Source organism: Trifolium pratense, linkage group LG3, assembly GCF_020283565.1.
Source record: "Trifolium pratense cultivar HEN17-A07 linkage group LG3, ARS_RC_1.1, whole genome shotgun sequence".
In the NCBI taxonomy this organism is placed as follows: Eukaryota; Viridiplantae; Streptophyta; class Magnoliopsida; order Fabales; family Fabaceae; genus Trifolium; species Trifolium pratense.
The window spans coordinates 16,062,115-16,083,588 of record NC_060061.1 but is presented as its reverse complement, the minus strand read 5'-3'; the positions used below and the strand labels follow the sequence as shown (position 1 = coordinate 16,083,588).

General features: G+C 36.9%; 1 protein-coding gene and 1 pseudogene across 1 annotated transcript; both read right to left on the bottom strand.

Annotated features, from left to right (window-relative positions):
• Window positions 1–684: 684 nt before the first annotated feature.
• Window positions 685–7,077, bottom strand: LOC123918153 (annotated as a pseudogene).
• A 2,382-nt stretch (window positions 7,078–9,459) lies between these two features.
• Window positions 9,460–15,184, bottom strand: LOC123918152. The gene is made up of 3 exons (XM_045970128.1): window positions 14,714–15,184; window positions 13,363–13,525; window positions 9,460–13,230 (listed from the first exon to the last, which is right to left on the bottom strand). The coding sequence occupies exons 1-3, from the start codon at window positions 14,825–14,827 to the stop codon at window positions 9,746–9,748; spliced, it is 3,762 nt and encodes a 1,253-aa protein (XP_045826084.1). The 5' UTR covers window positions 14,828–15,184; the 3' UTR covers window positions 9,460–9,745.
• Between the last annotated feature and the right edge of the window lie 6,290 nt (window positions 15,185–21,474).

The window sequence follows — 21,474 nt, the reverse complement described above, 5'->3', positions numbered from 1 at the left end:
AACGTACCAAATTGAAACCTAAAATAAACATTAGAGACTAAATATGTTTCGTACGGTACCTTTATGAAATGCGTTTCTTTCTTTTATTTTTTTTTTCTTGTTTCTTATTATTACAAAAAAAAAAAAAAAAAGCAGCCCAGGCATGTGCCGGGCTTGCCAGACGGCATAATCGCCACTGCATATAGCACTTGACAAAGGATTAGGGTTTACAAAATGTGTTAGCTATGACATTTTTTCTATTCTCTTTGATGTCACAAAAACTTTTTTTTTTACAGAGATGTCACATAAACTTAATTACTAGTAATATTTTGGTCCCTTAAAGAGTTTTATTGATCCCTTAATGAATAAATGTTGCGCTTTAGTCTTTATAGATATCTCTGTTTACAATATTGATCCCTTAATAAATAAATGTCTCGCTTTAGTCTTTATAGATATCTCTGTTTACAATATAAACAATATTGATCTCTTATGTTAATTTTTTTGCAAAAAAAAATATTAACTTTTATCCAACAAAAAAAAAACACTACAAACTCAGAAAATATCAATTCCATATTGTAACACTACAAATCGTTTGCTAAAACAATTTTAAATTTATGATACAAATAATTAATACAAAGAACCCAACAAATACAAGAACCATGTTTATTATAAAGAATCCAAATTAATTATGATAAACATGGTTCTCATATATAGAAACAAATTATGGCCAAACAAATTAAAAAAGTTTATCATAAAGTAAGGAATGAACATGGCCCTCTAGCCCCGGTAGAGAATGCTTATCATCATAACTATACATCAATGGTACCATCCTTGCAAGATTTAGTGATGCATTTGTGAATGCTTTATGGAAATGAATATCAAGAATAGACTCTTGGTTGAGGCTTTTCCATGCATTAGATACTTTACTCATAACCTCATATTTTGCTCTTCTTGTACAGTAGTATTCTGGGTGGTCCATCATTAGACAACTCACGTATGATCCATCATTCCCATGTTGGTAATTTTCGTCCTTTGTATATATTGTCACAATAGCATGTGCAAATTATTGGTCAATAACTCAATATAATATATATAGCAAATTATAATTCTAAACTCTAAAAGTTATGAATAGACATATTTTGTTATTTAGTTTCGCACTCGTATGCGGATTTTTTGGGTAATGTCATGTGGTGTGTGCGCGTTTACTTTGATTTTTTTAATAGATCACTTTTATTGTATTTAGATTATTTGTATATCTGTTTAAGTTGTGGTTTTACCGAGTTAGGTTGATGCCCCTTCAATATTTTTTAATCTATTTAGAGAGTTTTTTTTTTTTTTTAAAAAAAAAAAAACTATTTAGAGAGTTTCTCATATGCATCTCATTTTACTACTACATCCGTCCTACTAAAATGATTTTTGAAAAAATCTGAAACAAACACAAGTAAAATATAAAAAAATAATTTCTTTTGAAAAAAAATCTGAAACAAACGGCCCAAAATATCACTTATTAGCAAACCCTTCCCTGAATTATATTGTTTACTGTCAAATTAGTCTTTAATTATCAGAAATACCAAAACCAAATTATCTAATGTCATTCAAAATTATGATTTTTTTATGCCTATTTACAAATATCAGAAGTAAATGTTGATTTACTCATATAAGTAACATAATATAAACTCCAAATGATCATAAAATGTCTTAACTCATAATTTACCTCTGCATTTCCCAAGTCATCCCAAAGTCGAAGAATGGTAGCAGGGGAAGAAATAATGGGTGGGATTGTGTCTATTCTATGAACATTTTCCTTGGTTAATCCTTTGCCCAAAAGAAAGAAAATGTGAACTAACACAATATGCACTCCGAACTTATTATCCCATTCTTTAAGTATTCTTCACCACTTGGCAACTTTCCTGAAGCAAACCATTTTGCTTCAACTAGAAAGGCTTTGCACAAACTCTCCCACCGCATAAAATTGAAAATCTTTCATATTCAACTACTTATGCTGATAAAGAAGAAAATACTACTACCACACCACCTTGTACTTAATATAAGAGAACGTTTATTTTTTACGTACATTGAGTAACTAATATTCCGGAAGGAATACATAGAAAAACTAATTAATACTATAAAATTATTTGAAATGCAAGTATTTTTTGTTAAATAGACGAAATGACAAGTCATTAGAAATTCACTCACACAAAGTGGAGGGATCGAGATTCAAATCCTGGTCACGACATCTGACCTAACAATTTTGGCATTTTTACCAATTGAGCTACAATTTGTGAATTTTTGAAATGCATATTTTATATTTTAAATGATAAATAATTTGATGTATATCAATATTTAAAAAGTGACACTTAATATTGCTAGCCTGAACACATTCACCAAAATTTAAATTCAGAATCTCACAGTTGTAGGTGAATTTTACCGTCTTTCGAAGAGAGTCTTTGGCGTCCCACCCATGTTTATAATAGATCTTGGAGCTTATTTCATTTGTTTGATCATAGAGGACCTTGAAACATGTTTTCATGTAACTTGGTAGTTGCTCCATGGCTGTGTCAATATCCCAACTGCACTAAAAAAATTATTAATCATTAATTTTATTTTTCTTTTCACCTAAAAAATGTAACAAGTGATTGAAATTTACCTTGAAACAGCTTCTGTAAAAAGAGTTAAATCATCAAGAGTTCCATAAATATCAAAAATGTCATCAATTATGTAGATTAAAGATATTGGTTTTGTGAGCTCAATTCTTTCCTCAGTTAAAGTAGGATCCCTAAGGCATGCCAATGACCAAATGTACCATTTAAGTGGTTGATTTCTAGCATATGGTAACTCATTAACTAAACCAAGTTCTCTCCACCATCTGCACAAAAAAGAAAATAAAAAAGAAAATCACATAATAAATTAAAGATTAAAGATATGCACTGTCGGTGTAAATTATTTTACACTGACATCCAATTACAACTCCTCGATTTATCACATCATGTTCGACATATTTTAAATGAAAGACAATCCTATAATTCTTTGTTGTACTAACGAGTTGTAATTAGTTGCAGGAATAAAATAATTTTACACCGATAGTGTATCTGCATTTTAATAACTATTCCATCAAATTAGCATGCATGCATACTTGGAAATTTGAACAATCTCTTGTTGATATAAGCATTGCAACAAACTGAAATCCAATTTTGCCACTTCTTTTAAAGAACCAAACCATACATTTGTGCCATATAAATGACTGCAGAAATTTCTAGAAGTGAACATTGGTAAATTTTTGTGGAAAGGATATTCTAAAGTTCTCCTTACAAACATAGCTTCATGATAATCAAATTGTTCCATTTTTTCCTTTAGGATCTTCCTGCTAAATTCTCCTGCTTCATCAAGTATGTCCTCCCCTGCCATGCTTAGTTGTGAGGCTTCAAATAAATTTATCATTCCATTTATATTTTCACCTAGTTTTGGATTGAACTTTTCTTCCTTGTTTGTGAACTTGTTAAACCTCTGTAATATTAATTTCCAATGACAAATCATCCTTTTAGTTTTAATCTCCCAATATATATTCAGAAAAATTATTACAAAGAAGCAATTACTCTTTAATCTCCCAATATTGTTTGAAATCGTCAACAATACAGAAGGAGGCTAGAATTTCAATATGAATTGCATAACTTGTGAGAATAAGCATTACAAAGGGAATTAGCAAACTTAAAATGACTACCCTAAAAACATAAAAGACTCAATGATATAAATTCAGTAACTCACGACGAGCATCGAGAGTTTGTCAAACAAAAAACATACTTAATAATATAAATTCAAAACATCTTATTCTAGGGGAATTCTAACATAGGCACAAACTCAAATAAAAAATATTTGGGACACACATCGTTTCACATCATTTCATTATCTTTTCTATTAATTTTTTTAAAACTTTGTATGTGTGCCTAAATATATAACATTTAGGCTTGTGCCTAACCAAAAATACCTCCTTATTCTAATACTACCCCCTTAAGCTAAAGGTTACTGAGCTTAAAACTTTTTACAAAATTAACCTTGAAATAACCAAACCAACTAATAGCATTGCCAACAAAGAGGAGTATACAAAGATGAAGTAGCACCCAAAGTGAGGTACCGTCAAAAGGAAGATGCATATATGGGATCTCCCACTTATTCACTTCAAAAGATGAATTTCAAGTCATTCAACTCCTTGGGAAAAAAAATTACAATGAATTTAATAGAATTACAATTACTTTTGCACCATAATTTGATATAAAATTATGAAGTGTGTAGTTGTTACCAAAATCTTAGTGACAAGCTATAATTTGTCAAATTTATTAGATGTAAGAGCAATGGGGTAGCTCGTATGCATCGGCCCATCAAGCTCGATAAAATATAGGGTTTTTAGTCCAGTTTGAAAAACCGATTTAAAAAATGGGTTTCTCCGTATGAGCCGCATGTAGCCCGTATGTTGAATAAATAAAAAGTAGAAAAGAAGAAAGAAAAAAAAACTAAAGGATGATGCTATATACAGCGAAAAAACTCGTCACGAACAGTTCACGAATTAACTATAGCCATTAGATATGGTGTTTGACTGAATACATGGGGTAGATGAGATTAAAAGGGTCCCACTACATATATATTTGTGCTTGTCGTGATGCATTTCGTGATCACACTTTCGCTGTAACCAGCATTTTGCAAAACTAAAATTTATACTATGTATTCAAGATTTTCAGTTTTAAACATCAATAGTAATTTTTTTTTTTTTGTGTATTCTTATATTTTGTTGAGCATATTATTATATTTATTTACTATGTATTACAATAACAATGTATTTTTACTGACAATAATACAATGTTTGAACTTAATCCTATTAACAATTATTTTGGTGGAGCAATCGACATTGTATTGATTTTTATTTTTTTAATAACATTTGTTTATATGAAAAAGAACAAAAAACAAAAATACTGAAATATATTATCAATTAGTAGTATATAGTCACAAATAAAAAAAAATTATATATATATGTCGAATTAAGTTTCAAATGTATTACTATAATAAGTGTTTTCTCTCTCAATAACCAAATTATTTTGATTCGCTACAACTTCACAATTATAAGCTTGTGTGTGTGAAAATCAATCGGTAAAAAGTTACGCTACTAATTTTTTTATAGCAGATTCAACCCTCGTAAACATTATATCTAGAGTCAGACACAATATTACTTTAAACGACAATTACATTAATAATCTCAAATTACATATTGCATATTCCATCTAAAATTAAATACTTTAGCATACACAACTTTAAATCTCAAATAAACATACAAATTAAAATGATAACTCACTATTTTTTTTTTTTTGAACAAGCCAAAATGAGATATTTATATAAACAAAAGTCTACTCAGCACAAGACGTACCAAGGAAGACTAAGTAAGGTTACAAAAAAGTCAAAATACAAGGACCAAAAGAAACTATACAAAGCCCAAACAAAGCATAGGACTAGACCACCACCTATGACAGTTCAAAGTTAAAGTACTACTCGTCGCTTTCAACCACTTAAAAGAAAAAGTCTTTGATAACTCACTATTCTAAAATTAAATTAATCTTAAATTAGAAACACATCCAATCCAAATTAAATAAAAGGTCAGAGTTTCACGTTACTCGTGTAGCTATTATTGGACTTTGATTGTGATCATGTCTGTTGGAACTACTAGTATAATACCCCAGTAACCCTACCTTATAATATACAGTATATGCATCACATGTTGCTTTTGAAACTACTAGTATATATATGTGTGGTTCATATCCAAATTTGGAAGTGTAACATGATGCATAAGTTGCTATCCTCCTAAACACGACAAACTATGATTTGTTGAGTCTATCACCATTTTTTCATAGATTAATTATGACATTAATAACGAATTTTGCACACGCACCATAACTGCATTCCCATTGTTACTAAAGATATAAACATATTTTGTTTTCATTTCAATTTCATGAATGGTTTGACCAATACAAGCTGATCACATGTTATGCATGCATATTCATGAAGGGTCACAAGTTGATTTTATTTAATAGTATTTTTTATACAAAATTTTAGTATTTTAAAAATAAAAAATTGACTCGTTTAAGACCTGGTAGCCCACAACCCGTATAGGGTCGAACTCAAGTGGATTTGCATTGTAACAAACTTTTGAATTTGCATGTGGTAAATACCATCAAATTAAGAAAGGATAAATTAGAAAAGAAAAAAAACCTAACTAAATTACTATTTACATCAGTATAACTAACTTTATACGTACCTGATAGAATTCACCGTTAATCCAAACACGTATTTAAAGACTAACCTGCCGGAACAAAGTGACCTTGTTGTCTTAATAGCCTGAATCGAAGTGCAGTTTCATGAAGATCGCGATGATGATTCCATCCACACGCATATCTTGTTAAGAATGCTTCAATTTCTTCTTGAAAGTGGTAATCAATATTTAACCGCTGCATGGCATCAATCATATACAAACCTTTGACTGAATTTTCACCAACATTTCTAAGTTCCTGCTTAACAACCTCAAGTTTAGTGCTGCTGATGATATCTCTCTGTCAAATAATCAGAGATAGAAGAATTACTATTAATAAACATGATACTAATGACAATTTTACGAATAATGAGATTTGAAACTTCGGTTGAAGTTTACCACTGAACTGACACTTCATGGATATTCGGAATTAATACAATTAAGTTGATAAGTAATTAAAAGAAGATTAGCTAGCAAATTAAGGCCGAAGTAAAAATTGGACATACAGGTTGTTTTTTGAGACAGCTAGACCTTTGTTCTTCAACATGGTTAATGTCCCACTTGTTAGCTATACGAAGAGAATCAGATTTGAGATGATTAAAGCATTGAGAAAATTGTCCATTTGTTGTTGGGATGATTTGAGGTTTCAAAGAGGAAATGCATGCTATGAGATGCATCGCCATGGCAAAGAAATATAAACCGTAAGTCAAGTAATGGTCACAGATTCAATAGTTAGATTTCTTTTAATCAATTCAATAGATAGATAGATAGATTACAGATATATAGACGAATCAATTAGCAACATAGGATTCATTCTAGATATTACTACGACCTCTTTTGTAAGCAAATATTCTGATTTGCACACTTATTAATAAGATACTTTTTTGTCTTGATTTTATGTAAAATTTCTACTACAATTCCTAAAATGGCCTTAAATTTGTATCGGAACTCTACAATCATTTTAAAAAGTAGAACAATTAATGAGGGTAATTTTGGAAAAATAGCATTAAATAAACTTGATTTTTGTAATTTTTGCTTATATTTAAGGCCAAAATTTTTTGTTGACTTTTGCTTATATATAAGGCCGGAGGAAGTATGTTTTTTAGATGGATCTTCTAAAGTGATTGTTGTGAAGCAAAAAACACAATGATTGTTGTTATTTATTTAACAACCATGTTATGGGTGTACCTATAAGTCTTTTTTTTTTGAAGCAGGTGTACCTATAAGTCTGTAGCATATATTGTTCGAATATGAGCACAATTAATGTGTGGAAGTTGAAGAAACTTGGTTGGAAAATGAAAGGATAAACACCAAGTAGGAATTGAATCCCCTAGGGCCTTTTTTTGTCCGACCCTTCTTTATTTTGTTAATCCAACGGTTGATTGTCCCATAAATTAAAAAAGTACATAGATGAATGGCCCAAATTAGAGCAGGATGAGCAACATAAGACGAAGGGCTAGAGAGGATCCAGATCCGTCTTGAGACTTAAAAATATTAAAGCGTGAATTGAAAAAAGTGAGAGAAGTCCCACATTAATAAGATCGCACTATTTATTACTGTTTATATATCCAAATTCCAAAGGTGACTATTTGGGGTGCGCCCACCCCAAAGGGTATCCTGTTTTGTAAACGAAAAGCCACGCACTACCCTTAAACATTGCGAACGCGCTCCGCCGTCCATCTGGCTCGGGTCGGGCATGAGCCTTGGTGAATTTTTTTTTACCACCAGTATCCGGCCCATTGGACCACCTAATCTGGTTTGAGGGTAAGTTCTGACATCAAATGATTTCAGCCTCCTCTCAATCGCAATTGCGGGAGATCGAACCGTGGTTCTCCCTACCAAGTCCAACATCAATCACCACTAGCATTGGTGATGTATTAGTCACATAAATTGATTATTTTTTAATTAATTAACGTATTTAACAAGTCATTAAATGCGATCGATTTCCAAATTAAGCACATGTTAAATATTCGGCAGACCAAGTCTTTATCGGATATTTTTGCTGAGTCGGTACATACCCGTTCCAACTTATCAGTTCAAAATGTGTGTCAATCCATTGAAACGCAGAACCACTTCATCTGAACGTGGGAAGAACTGATCCGAATTTGCTCCCTTCTTTCTCTCAGTTTTCGGTTTTGTGAAACTCCGCCCCCTTGAGTTCTGCGCCATTAGTTTTCCCACGAGATAATAGTGAATTCTAGGGTGAGGGTTCTATTCACCGGTGTACCACTTTATATGAATCACCACACCAGATCATTTTTCTCCCTCCCTAAGCAGGCTTCTCTCTCCATCGCCTGCACTTTTTCTTTTCTTCTCTCATTGTTATTTGATTTCTCATCACAACTGCAACTCGTTTTTCTCCGGTTAAGTCATAAATAACACAATAATTCTCTGTTCCACTCTCATTTTTCCCCTATTGGATATGCAAAAGCCCTCAATAAATTACACCATTAATTTTTTTTTCCTGAATAAAACCAATGACAAGAACATGAAATAAAAAATACCCCTAATAAATGTCTCTCATATTATGTACGATTTAAATCATAAACAAACATTGTATCAAAAAAAAATCATAACCAAACAAAGTAATTAATTGAATGGGCTGGTTCTGAAAAATAATGGTAGCATTGTTTCCGTAGCACCACTCAAACAAACACGCATTTTGTTGCCACAACTCAAGGGGAGATGAGTGGAGGCTGGGTGGTGGAGGGTGGTTTGGGACAAATCTGGCGGTGGTTGGATTTTGGGTAGAAGGAACCGCAAAAATACGGTTTCTCGTTTTTTTCTCGAGTTCATCTAAACCTTTAAATAAAATTTAACGGTGTATCAAAGTGGTCCACCGGTGAACCATTTATTTAATGATTCACCCTAGATGTCACCCGAGATAATAATACAAAAAATATCGATGCCATAAAAATAAAAATAAAAAATTGCATAGATTTCACAAAAGAAATATTGAGCTAAGCATTAAAGGATCGGATTTGTGAATAAGAAAATATTAACATAACTAATGTCCTAATATTTGCAACTCCAAAAAATACTGGTTAAGCTTAAGCAAAATAATGTATCCTACAAGGCTACAAGTTAGCTCTGTAGCAGAATAAAATATGTGCATGGAAATGAGAAAGATACCAACATAACAACGTTTATGCTTGCATACGGAAAAGCAATCATATGTCATCTGAATGGTGGCATTCCTGCAATATGTCAGCTGTAGAAATTGACTTATTTAAAACAACACATAAACATATACAACATTCATTATCTTCATGTTTAGAACCACATTTACAATTTTCAGATGAAAATTGAAAAACTAGTGAATGATCGTGTGTGTATTCCTCAATATTTATGAACATAATATAGCACCTTCTATTCCTCCTTCAATGAAAATTCACAAATTAAGCTAATAAAAAGAAGAAAAACTATCAGCTTGAACAAAGGAGGTCTTTGCACCTTGAAGTAGCAATATTGATTTTATCATCATCCAGATATTAATGAATTCAGCTTCTTTTCATACATTTTGGCACGTCGAAGAGCATCTAAAGCTTCAGCTTGTTTTCCTGATCGTTTCAAGCTGACCGCCTTCAGTTTTTCTTCTTTGATTCTTTCTTCTAGCTGAATTTTCTCTTGGTTAGAGTTCTCAATTTTGGCAACGGGTTTCACAGACTCTTGTTTTTCAGGGCTTTTCTTAGATACAACACTTACATCTTCAAGTCCAACAGCTTTCAGAGCAGATAAGAGTTGAGGATCAAGAAAATCCTCAACACTCACATCATCTCCTGTATCTGACTTATTGGCATCATGAGCAGCCAACTCCTCCAACTGGTTTTCAATTGCCTTTGCCCGTTCAAACTCAGCTTCTGCTTCCTCTGTTCGGCCTTCTCTCCGTAGCTTTAAGGCTTGACGTTTGTGTGCCAGAGACTGCTGTTGCAACTTGAAACGATCACGACTAGTCAATGGTTTTACAGCAGCATTCGGTGAATCTTGTTTCTTTGGCACAGCATTTGATGCATTGGAAACATTGCTAGTGGAGGCAGTGTTTGGCTGCGTACTTCCATCCTCATTGCTAGTGGAGGCAGTGTTTGGCTGTGTACTTCCATCCTCCAATCTCTTCTCCAACAGCTTGGCCTGTCGGAGCTCCTCCCTGGCTTCTGTTAGTTTCCCTTCTCTTTTCAAAGCAACTGCCTTCCTTTTATGAGCCAAAATTTCTTGGCGCAAGGAAAGGTCATCCTGAGAAGCATAATCTGGAACGGCATTTGACTGATTTGTGTTTGGCTTTTCATCAACATCAGTCACTTTTATTCTTTGGGTTGCAACACTGCTTTTGTATATCAGTTCTTGGCTGAGATTCACAGAGGAGTCCAAACCAATAGTAGGACCTGTTTGAGATGAATTAGCAGAGCCAACTTTATATTCTTTGTTTTTTTTAGACAATACTTCAGAACTGCTACAATCATCACCAGTAAGTAAATCTGGCATATGCATAGAGTGGCCAGTTGAGGAGCTATGACCAATGATGTTTTCCACTTTCATCCTTTTTGCAAGATTTTCACTTGAAGCACTCACCTGAGAAGATATTGGATGTTTATCATCTGCAGAATTAGAGGTTGCAGGGCTTAAATTATCTGACTTCCTTGAAAGTGGAATATTTGTTTCATCGTTGATTCTTTCTAAGCCAATTGCTGCTTCATACGGAACAGATTTTTTTTCCTTGGAAGCATTCAGTAACAAGTCCTTGTTCTGGCTCTCATAATCTTCCAGTTGAGCTTCGAGATTCTTGGCCATCTTTAAAATTTCATCAGCCTCTTCTATTTCTCCCTTGCGCCTCAAAGCAAGAGCCTTCCTTTTCAATACTAAGAGTTCTCTTTGAATTTCTCCTTTGTTCCTTGAAGTTGTAATGGTGCTAGTAGCTTCCTTAACTGGTTCTTCCTTCACAGGCTCAAATCCTTCATCCTTCCACCCCAGATTAGTAAGCAGTGAATTCAATGCTGGGTCAAGCATATCCTCTTCTGAAACAACCACATCCCTTTCTTCATCAACTGCCATGTCAACTGGAAAATTGAAGCGTTCTTTCTTTGCAGGAGCCTCAACCTGCACTTTATTCTTCAAAGCATCCATCTCTTCTATCTTGGCTTCTAATGTTTTGGCCGTTTTAAGAACTTCTTCCGCATCCTCAGCTTTCCCTTCCCGCCTTAAAGCAAGGGCTTTCCTTTTTAAGCTCAAGAGTTCCCTCTGAAGTTCAGCTTTACTTCTTCTTGGTGCTTCAACAAGGACACTTGTAGAATGCTGACTTAGAGAAGTATCATTGATTGGAATAAAATTATCATCATATTTTTTCGAAGGCTTGTTTGAAGACTTGGAAGATTTATCATTGTCATCATTCCAACCTAAGTCCGTAAGGAGTGAAAGATATGTTGGATCAGACATATCTTTATCTGTTACATCATCTTCACTTCCTTCCTCAAGTGGCTGATTTCTACTCGTTGCATGCAGGACATTATTCATCAATGGTGATTTATGGCTTGGAGCATTATCAATCTCCGTCAGCTGATGCTCAAGAACTGCACTCTTCCGCATTTCTTCTTCTGCTTCGTTCATTTTCCCTTCCCTTCTCAATGTGAGAATCTTCTTTTTTGAATTCAAAAGCTCTCTCTGAATCATCAACCGGCTTTTTGGTGCCACCGCGGAATTGGCATTGTTAGCGACATTATTATTTCTCTCATTGCTAGTAATTTCACTTTTCCTAACAGGAGTGAATTTTTGTAGCATGGTACTATCGTCATCAGATCCAGCATTGTTAAGGTCCCTTTCTAATAACTTAGCCTTTTTCAATATCACCATTGCTTCTTCAGTATTACCTGCTCGCTTTTGATTGACAGCCTCTCTTTTCAATGACTGAATTTCACTAAGTAACGCTTCTTTGTCAAAGGTTTGAGATTTGGAAAATGTATTTTCAGGTTCAGTCCAACCTAGTGATTCCAAAGCACCAGCTAATTCAGGGTCCATCAAATCATCATCGGTCACTTCAACAATACTGTCAAGATTATCAGAAATGTTCAAGAGATTATCAAAATCAAAAGCATGCTCACGATCATGCAGATCAGGAAATTCTTTATCATCATCCATGCCACGTATTAATGCTGATAGCTCATCATCAGAATCTTCAGCACCAGCAAGGAGTTCCTCTTCTTCCAGTTGCTTTTCTAGAATTTTCGCTCTTTTTAATTCCTCTTTAGCTTCTGCAAGCTTACCCTCACGCTTCAATATTAGAGCCTTCTTTTTCATAGCAACAACCTCAGTCTTGTCAATCCTGCTGCCCTTTTCTTCACCTGTCTTTCCAAAGGTTTCTCCAATTAATGATGAAAATTCACCCTCCAAACTCAAGTTTGCCGACTTTCTATCTTCTTTGTGTAGATCCTTATCAGACCATCCCAGCTCTATAAGCTCTGAAGTAAGATCATCCTTATCTTTACCCGTCCGTGGAAGTGACTTTGTTTTTCTGTCGGACTCTCCAGGAATGTCTTTGTTATGCATATCAGATAAGTTTCCTGAAGGCAACAACTTCTTCCGAGCCTCCTTCCTTAGCTGAATTTCCAAAGCATTTGCCTGCCTCTCAAGCTCCTTTCCTCTCTTAAAAGCTCTCAAGGCTTCCTCAGATTTCCCATCTCCTTTTAGAATTTTATACTTACTTTTTTCCGCCAAAGCTTGCTGACGTAACTCATCAGGAGTGGTGGATCCCACTTCAATACCTAAACTATTAGTTGTTTCATTTGATACGATCTTTTGTATATCTTCATCGTCATTAATGGAAAGTCCTTTAGTGTTTGAAGAAGATGCGACACTGGCCGATCTTTGGCCACCACGACCTTTGTCACTGGTTGACTTCTTTCCTGATGAAAGGAGTTCATCATTTTTACCAAGAATCTGGTCAAGAATTTCATCTTCAGGTGCTGATTTCAAGCTTCCTGGAGAAATTGGATTGAATATTCAAAAGTATGGAAATGTGTGGTAATAAAGAAAACAAAATGAAGGAGTGATACTCTAACACAAACAAGCACGGGAAGTAGTCATGGTTTTAACAAAAAATGGGGGGATACCTCTCCCAGGCCTGCGTCCCTGTCGCAACTCAAACCGTGCTGCTTCTTCTAGCTTCTTACAAGGTTCACATATACGTACAGGCGAATCACCCTGTCCACGTAAAGCCATTCTTTGTTGGGTACAACTGTTGCAAAACAGGCCTCCACACCTTCTACAGTGGTGCTGAAAAATAAAAAGAAATTTTCCAAACATTAATAATTGGGACAAAGATTTTGGTTTGAGTTCAATCAGATTATAATAAACATGGAAGATCACCTTCCAGTATTCGGCATCTCGTTTTTCATATCAAATCTTGAAATTAACAAACATATCATTCATTTATTTTAATAAGATTCCATGAAGCTTAAAGATTGATAAAATAATTAAAACTGGGTAACATAGAAAACACAGTGAGTTATCCAATTTAAGGGAAGCTACACATGCAATTAGGGATGGGATTATCGCAACATCTCATTGATGGTCTTATTACTTGCTCCCTTGGGACTAAAATTTAAGTAAAATAGCGCATATAGCTCGGGTGTTAGGTTTGATATATAGTTCAGGTTTTAAAAACTTAGTTCAATCTAACCTATTTCCACTCCTACATCCAATGCACAGGGGAAAATGGATTCTCACTAACTTTTCATTAATTAATAGGAGACGAAATCTTGTACGCATTCTCCTAAGAGGAAATTAAGCAGCAATCGATCATATGTTAAACGTACCAAGATTCTATGTTGTGGAAAAAGGCCACAGTTACACGCAATAGTAGATCTAATCCATCAATTTGTGATCAAACGGTTCATATTACATCTTCATAAAATACAACTAAACAATCTCTACCATTGATTCAAGATCAAATGGCTCACATCCACTACAGCGGCACACAGTTACAGTTACATCGTGCAATCTACTTCCATGTTAAACATAGCTTCATAGAGCAAAGATAATTTATAAACTATTTGACTCATTCTTCACAGCACAAAATTACTCTTGTTAGTAGCAATCTACTTCATCATTACAGACACACACGCGCGCGCACACACACACACATCTTACGATCACTACATTTAACTAATTAATAATAATATCAAGAAAATCAATCAGCACAATTGACTACTTTCGCGCTATAAAAAAGATGTTAAATCAAGAAAACAAACAATCTTCAAACACCAAAGCCATAAACCAGCTAGCATAAAGATTCATACAAGCTACAAATATTAATTATTGCATGAATAAATGAGCAAGAACATAACCAACACCCATACAAAATTAATCATTATAGAGTGAAAATAAATTATGAATTTTCTCTCAAATTGAAAAAATTAAAACAATTAACAAAGTTGAAACAATGTTAATGGGAATAATAACCTTGCGATTGATGAAAGTAAAGTTTGCGGAACATCCTTGGCAATTAGAAGCATCAACAACCCAAGTATTCCCTCGAAGCGAAGGCTTTGATGGCAACCCGATCTTCTCCAACATATTAAGATCGAGAACCGGTGTCAATAGTGTTGTTGTCTCTGAAGTAGAAAATTGGTGAAATAGTAAATAAAAATGGTGAATTAATTGATGAAGAAGAAAATCGATGATGACGATGACGCAACGAAAACGAGTATTATGATTGATTCCGGTTTCTACACGGCGAGTGATGGTGATTTTACATTATATATACTTTTTGTTCAAGCCCAAATATATTCTTGCGGTTTCTATTTGCACCCCTGTTAGTTATCTATTGTTCTGGTAAAAACTCAAAGGGGTTTGTATTATTGATTAAATGATGCGGTTACACTTGGTTCAATCCCAACAACCCTGGGAGTTTTTTAAGTCAGAATTCGGATCTCCTTACAAATGAAAGTATGGAGCTATTTATAGAGCATCTAGTCTTCTTCTCCAAGCAAGGATTCCTAGAAATCCGGTCCACAGCGCCTTCTTTGGTAACACAGCGTGAAAGTAGGGATGAGAACCTTGGTCTCCAAGCTATGGCGGTTATGGGAAGTTGGTTTCTTCCTTCTCAGGTCGACCATTCACACAGGGAAGAAGGAGATATTTACAATAATACTAAATCTATTTTCTGGATATTGACACGTGATTATTGATCACGCCTTGGCCTCGTATCGCCTAATGGGGCGTTTTAGATCTTTCTGGATGTGGGCTTAATATTCTTTCTTATATTAATTGGGCTAGTTGGATTTGCCTCTAAGCCCATTGCCCAGTCCACAGCCCCCCAAGCATGAAATTCGTAGGAATGAAATGCTTGAATATGATTCAAATTTTCCCTCTAGAATTTTTTGGCACGAGATAAATCTCGTCACGTCCTTACCCATTTTCTGATACACGTTCGTCTATTTACGCTCCATATCTAATAACCGTCTCTCCACTTCCTGCAGCCACGATGGGATTTTTCCTCTATAAATGAAGCATTCGATGAGAGGATCAAGCCATCACTTCTCATCTGCTTGCTTAAAAATATTGTTTCCGCAGTATGTCTCCTAAAAATCCTCCCTTCGAATGTGGTCAATCTCCTGCTTCCCCCGTCATTAAGCGGCTCCGGCGTATGCTGACCCTAAGTACGGAGGACTTAATGGACGATTTTGGTGAGTTCTCAGAATTCGTCAAAGAGCTGAATGATTATTGCTGGAGGTTGACCAAGGAGGAGAAACGTTTCCTTGACAGTGTGATGCGTCTGGAGAAGGAGTTGAAGGATAACGCATCCTTTGTGATTGCTGTGGAAAACGTCAAGGAATGTCATACCGAAGTCACTGAAGCTGTTGATAGCCAGATAGAGATTACAAAGGAGACCATGGGTGTGCAGGAGGAGATCTTAGGAATATGCTTTAATGAGGAACGGAGAGTGGACGACCGTTTGGCGATGCTGAACAAGGAAATGAAGCCTCTTGCGAAGAGAAAGAGGGCCCTTCAGGGCGAAATTAGGGATGATGTTGCTAAGCTAATTTCAAGGCGTCACTCTCTGGTGGACCTTTTGGATAAACAGGGCGAGCTGAGAGAGGATTTGAAGCCTATTGACGAAAACATGGTGAAGGCGAAGAGGGTGAAACGGGCATTGGAGGAAATGCATCGTGTCGCCGTTGCCGATGCTGGTGAATTGGGGAGTTCTACCATGCCATGAAGTCTTTTGTTTGCTCATCTTTCCATTTGTGCTTTTCTTTCTAGTGTTTGTAATTTGCTTCCGCATTTTGGGACCCTTGTTGTTTTCATTTCGCACTTTTGCTTCCGTTGTATTTCCTTCACCAAAATTTGAATTTTGAGCAGTTTATTTTCCTTATGTGCTGTTCTTTTATTTCTGCTAGTATCGCCTCCTTTTTTGCAATTTTTCGATTACTTAAGTGGGTCAAATCTTGACTTCTTGGAAATATAAAAATGACGCTTTTCGAGACAGTCAAACCAAAGTGGTTATGAACGTCCAAGCATTAATTATGACCGTTAATAACGATGCTAGGGTTAAGCATAATCGGCTATAAATATCAAACGCTAAACTCACATTTTCATCAACTTGTTCTGAATCCTTACGATGGAAAGGGGAAATGCTAAAACATTCATTGCTGAGAAGCCTCAATCTCAGCGAAGGAAGAAAAAGGTGGAGATAACCACTTCGAACTCCACTCGTTCCCGAAGGGCTAAAGAGGTCAAAAAGGTGGAGGTTATCATTCTTTCCTCTGATACCTCTGATTCTGATAGCGCTGATGGGGATTACGTTTCGTTTCTGGAGACGTATGTTCCTCCCGAGCCTTCTTCTCGTGTTTCTTCGTCGGGTGAAGAAGATGGATCCCGGATTACCGTGGAATCCAAGATGACGCTTCCTGAGCCTGTGCAGAAGGATTCGGAATCCGAGTGATAGGACTTTTTAGGACTAGTTTTTTTTTTTTTTTTGTAACTTGGTTTCCCCTCGTTGTACCTTTATTTTCCGCCATTAATAAAGATTCCTTTTCCTGTTTTGACCTGAATGTGTTGTCTTTATATTTTGCTTTTTCCTTGTCTTTGACTTCTTCTCTTTGGGCGCTATTCCGACTATTTTTGTTGCGCCCTAGAAGGCGAATCAAACTTTTATCCGGCGAGATAATTAGTCCTGGCGTGACCGTTTAATTAAAGGCGCCTCTCTACCCGCCTGTAGGCGTTATAGTTAATTATCTGACGATAAATCTTCTATAGTTTACTCTCGAGATACGCGCTTTGACACGTACGCGATCCGACGATGTATAAGATACTACTCGTTCGAACCTTACAGCTTCAAGTTAACTGTTAGGACCAAAGTCTTATAAATAGGGGTTTTACTCTTTCTTTTTTCCTTTACTTCTTCTGCAAAATCTTCTACTCCCGTCTTGATCCAGTTACGCTCTCTTCTTCATTCTTCTGATAAAGGTTCTCAATGGTCTCCGTTTTAAGACGACTTTATCTCCTTGCTTCGAGGTCTTCATCCGTTTCATAAGGTATTTCATTTCATACCTTTCTTCTTTTCGTTAATTAGGTCTGTTCTGAGTAGGAACCCTAATTTCTCTAATTAGGCTTAGAACAATGGTTATCTTGAGGGAGTTAGATGAGAATGAGGGGAGAGTTCCTATTTCTTCTCCTAGTTATCTCGAATGGGCGCAACAAGTTCGCGCCCACTATACTAGGGCTAACGGCGTTCTTAATAGCCGGGGGTTTTATTCGGAATTGTGGGGTTTTGATGTTGGGAGTAGTAGTAGTGATAGTGATAGCAGTAGTGATAGTGGTAATGACAGTGATTATGTCATAATCTCCCCTTCCTCTTTCACAGGAAAGCGGAAGAACCCCTGCCGAGATCTGGTCGTTGCTGACTACACTCCAGTCACCATGGAAGTTCCTTCGAAGTATACTAGTGTGGAAATGGTGAGGAGCTTTAGGAAAGCCGTCAAACTTTCTGACCCCCGACATGAAGGTTCTATTATTACCGAGCCTGTCAGAGAAGATGAGTTCGTGTTTTCCAAGAATGACACCCCGCCCGATTATTTTTACCTTTATACTGGCGTGATTCAACCTCTCAACATCTGGTTGCCTTTCACTTCCTTTGAGGCGGAAATGTTGAGGGTTCTCAACGTCGCCCCCACCCAACTCCATCCTAATAGTTGGGCCTTTGTAAAAGCCTTTGAGGTGATGTGCGTAGGTTTTGAATTGGCACCCTCAATTGGCGTTTTTTTCTCATTTTACCACATAAAAAACTTGAAACCTCAGACTTTGGTTTCCCTTAGCAGTCAACCTAACCGTCGCCTTCTGAGTCTTTATGCCTCCAACTTCAAGAACTTTAAGAATTCTTTCTTTCGGGTTCGCGGTGGCGATCAGCTCCCGGATCTGATGTATGATGAAGTAGAAGATCCTCTATTTCCCTTCTACTGGACCGATAACCCTAGGCTTATCAAGGGAGCCGTCTTTGAGGCCTTGAGTGATTTTGAACAAGATACTGTCAACTTTCTTGATTCTTACGTTCTCATGGATACCGCTGACATTCTTAGGTGTGAGGGTAATAGTGAAGCCCTGACAGAGTATTTACGTAAGTAATGAATTTGGTATTTTTCTACTTCTGTTTAATGTTGATCTCGCCTTATTGCTAACTTGTGTTTCTTTGTCTCTTTTATTTTTTCAGAGAGAATGAGGACTATCTCTAATGAGGAGAGACTGGCATTCTTGGCTAAGGCTCGCCAGCAAAAAGCCAATCCTGCTGTCGCCGTGATTGACCCACTGAAACAGCTGCAAGTGGAGGAGGCTGTTACTAAAGAGGGGCGGAGCAAAAAGAAACATGATGGGCGGATCCGTATCGAGATCCCGGGGAAAGCAGATTCTGGAGCAGTGGGAACCGAGGGTGTTGAACCTCCTCCTTCCAAAAAACAAAAGGTAGAGAAGATTACTCAAAAGGCTGGGGGTGCTGACAAGGGAAAAGGCGCGGCTTCCAGTTCTTCTCAGCCTCCTGCTCAAGACGTTGAAGCCGCTGCGCCCCTTTCCTGGAGCTCCTTCGATCCTCTGGAGTTTATCGAGAGAGGAGTAACCATGGTGGGTGACATGACTCGGTTCACCAACACTTCGACGGAAGACCTGAGGAAGAAGGCCTTAGAGTATGAAGTCAAGGGTACTCTTCTTAATTATCTGCTGACAAACCGCCAGGAGCAAGAGGTTCTAGAGGCGAGGCAAAAAGTGAAGATGGTTGATGATAATCTCGCTGATATTGAGAAGAGGTATTCTGAAACTAAGGCGAAGCTGGAGGATGACATCAAAAAGTTGAAGGAAGAACGGGAGGGCGAGGCAGAGAGGTTGAGGAAAGATTACGAAGAGAAACTGGCGAAGGTCAAAGAAAGCTACGCCGCCTCTGAGGCAAAGCTCAAGGAGAATGCTGCTGCCCAGGTTGAGAAGCTTTCCAAGCTTTCCAAGGAGAAAGATGAGGCGGTGCTCTCTGTTGGGACCTTGGCTGATGAGAAGACTAGGTTGGAAAATGACATCAACGAGCTTCAACTTTGTGCAGCCAACCAATATGATGAAGGCTTCGCCTTTGCGATCGAGCAGGTTAAGTTGCTCTTTCCTGATTTGGATGCTGAGCGCCTAGGCGAGGCCGATGCAATGAAGCAGATAGTTGATGGAAAGCTCGTCCCTTATGTTCCTCCTGAATGAACGCCTTCTTTCCTTTTATTGTAATGAACTTGTTCTTGCCCTTCTGTGGCTTCTTGTAACTACTTTGTATGCCCTTTCGTGGCTTTGAACAACTTGCCCTTTATTGGGTCTTTATTTAATGTCTTTATTTGCCTGATTTCGTTATAATTTTGCGGATCATTTTGATAGTATGCTATTAGATGACGCCTCCTATCCTTCTTGCTTTGGAAACTTTTATCCTTACATCTGTGATGTCTTTGACGTTTTAACATAATTATGAGCCGTTCGAGAATAAGTTTATACCTGTTGTCTTTTGGCGATTGTAGCTGGTATGGCGATATGTCGCCTTGTTTCGCTGCATGACGAGCGGTTTGGTTGTGTCCTTCTTGCCTTTAGAATCTTATGACCTGTCGTTATGGTGAATCGTCCTTTTTTGACTTTGTGTGGTGCTAATAACCCTGCCTTTCTACGCTGTATATTTTCTGTTCTTGACGTCCCCTACGGGTGACACCAGGGCCTTTCAACCTTGTTTTATTTTCTGTTCTTGACGTCCCCTACGGGTGACGTCAGGGCCTTTCAACCTTGTTTTATTTTCTGTTCTTGACGTCCCCTACGGGTGACGTCAGGGCCTTTCAACCTTGTTTTAATTTCTGTTTCTGACGCCTCCTACGGGTGACGCCAAGGCCTCTCAACCCTGATTTAATTTCTGTTTCTGACGCCCCCTACGGGTGACGCCAAGGCCTCTCAACCCTGATTTAATTTCTGTTTCTGACGCCCCCTACGGGTGACGCCAAGGCCTCTCAACCCTGATTTAATTTCTGTTTCTGACGCCCCCTACGGGTGACGCCAAGGCCTCTCAACCCTGATTTAATTTCTGTTTCTGACGCCCCCTACGGGTGACGCCAAGGCCTCTCAACCCTGATTTAATTTCTGTTTCTGACGCCCCCTACGGGTGACGCCAAGGCCTCTCAACCCTGATTTAATTTCTTTTTATTCAGAGTTCATAATTTAATCAGGTTGACCTTGATTGACGTAAATGTTTTGAGTGTGTAAGAAAACATGTGTAATAAAATAAAAACTACTAAAATTTTGAAATTCAATGAGCCTCGATAAAAACCCTAGTTTGCACAAGGGAAAAGAGTGTCTCGTTGTTTTTATTTATTAATGCAAATGGTTCTTATACATCATTAAAATAGTGCTGAAAAGGAATGAATTTACTTATTCTTCCAACAGTGGCGTGATGCTCCGTAACTAGCTGTAGTAGAACTTCAAGTTTGCTATGTTCCATGTCCTGGGAGGGTTCTTCCTTCCATAGTCTCTAAACGATATGCTCCTCCTTCAAAGGCTTCTTGCACCCGAAAGGGGCCTTCCCAGTTTGCCGCAAACTTCCCTCCTTTATCCTTTCCCATGGGTCTTTTCAACACTAGATCGCCTTCTTGAAAACTTCTTTGTTTGACTCTCGTATTATAACGCCTAGCGGCCCTTTGCTTTATGGCGAATTCTCTGAAATGCGCTCT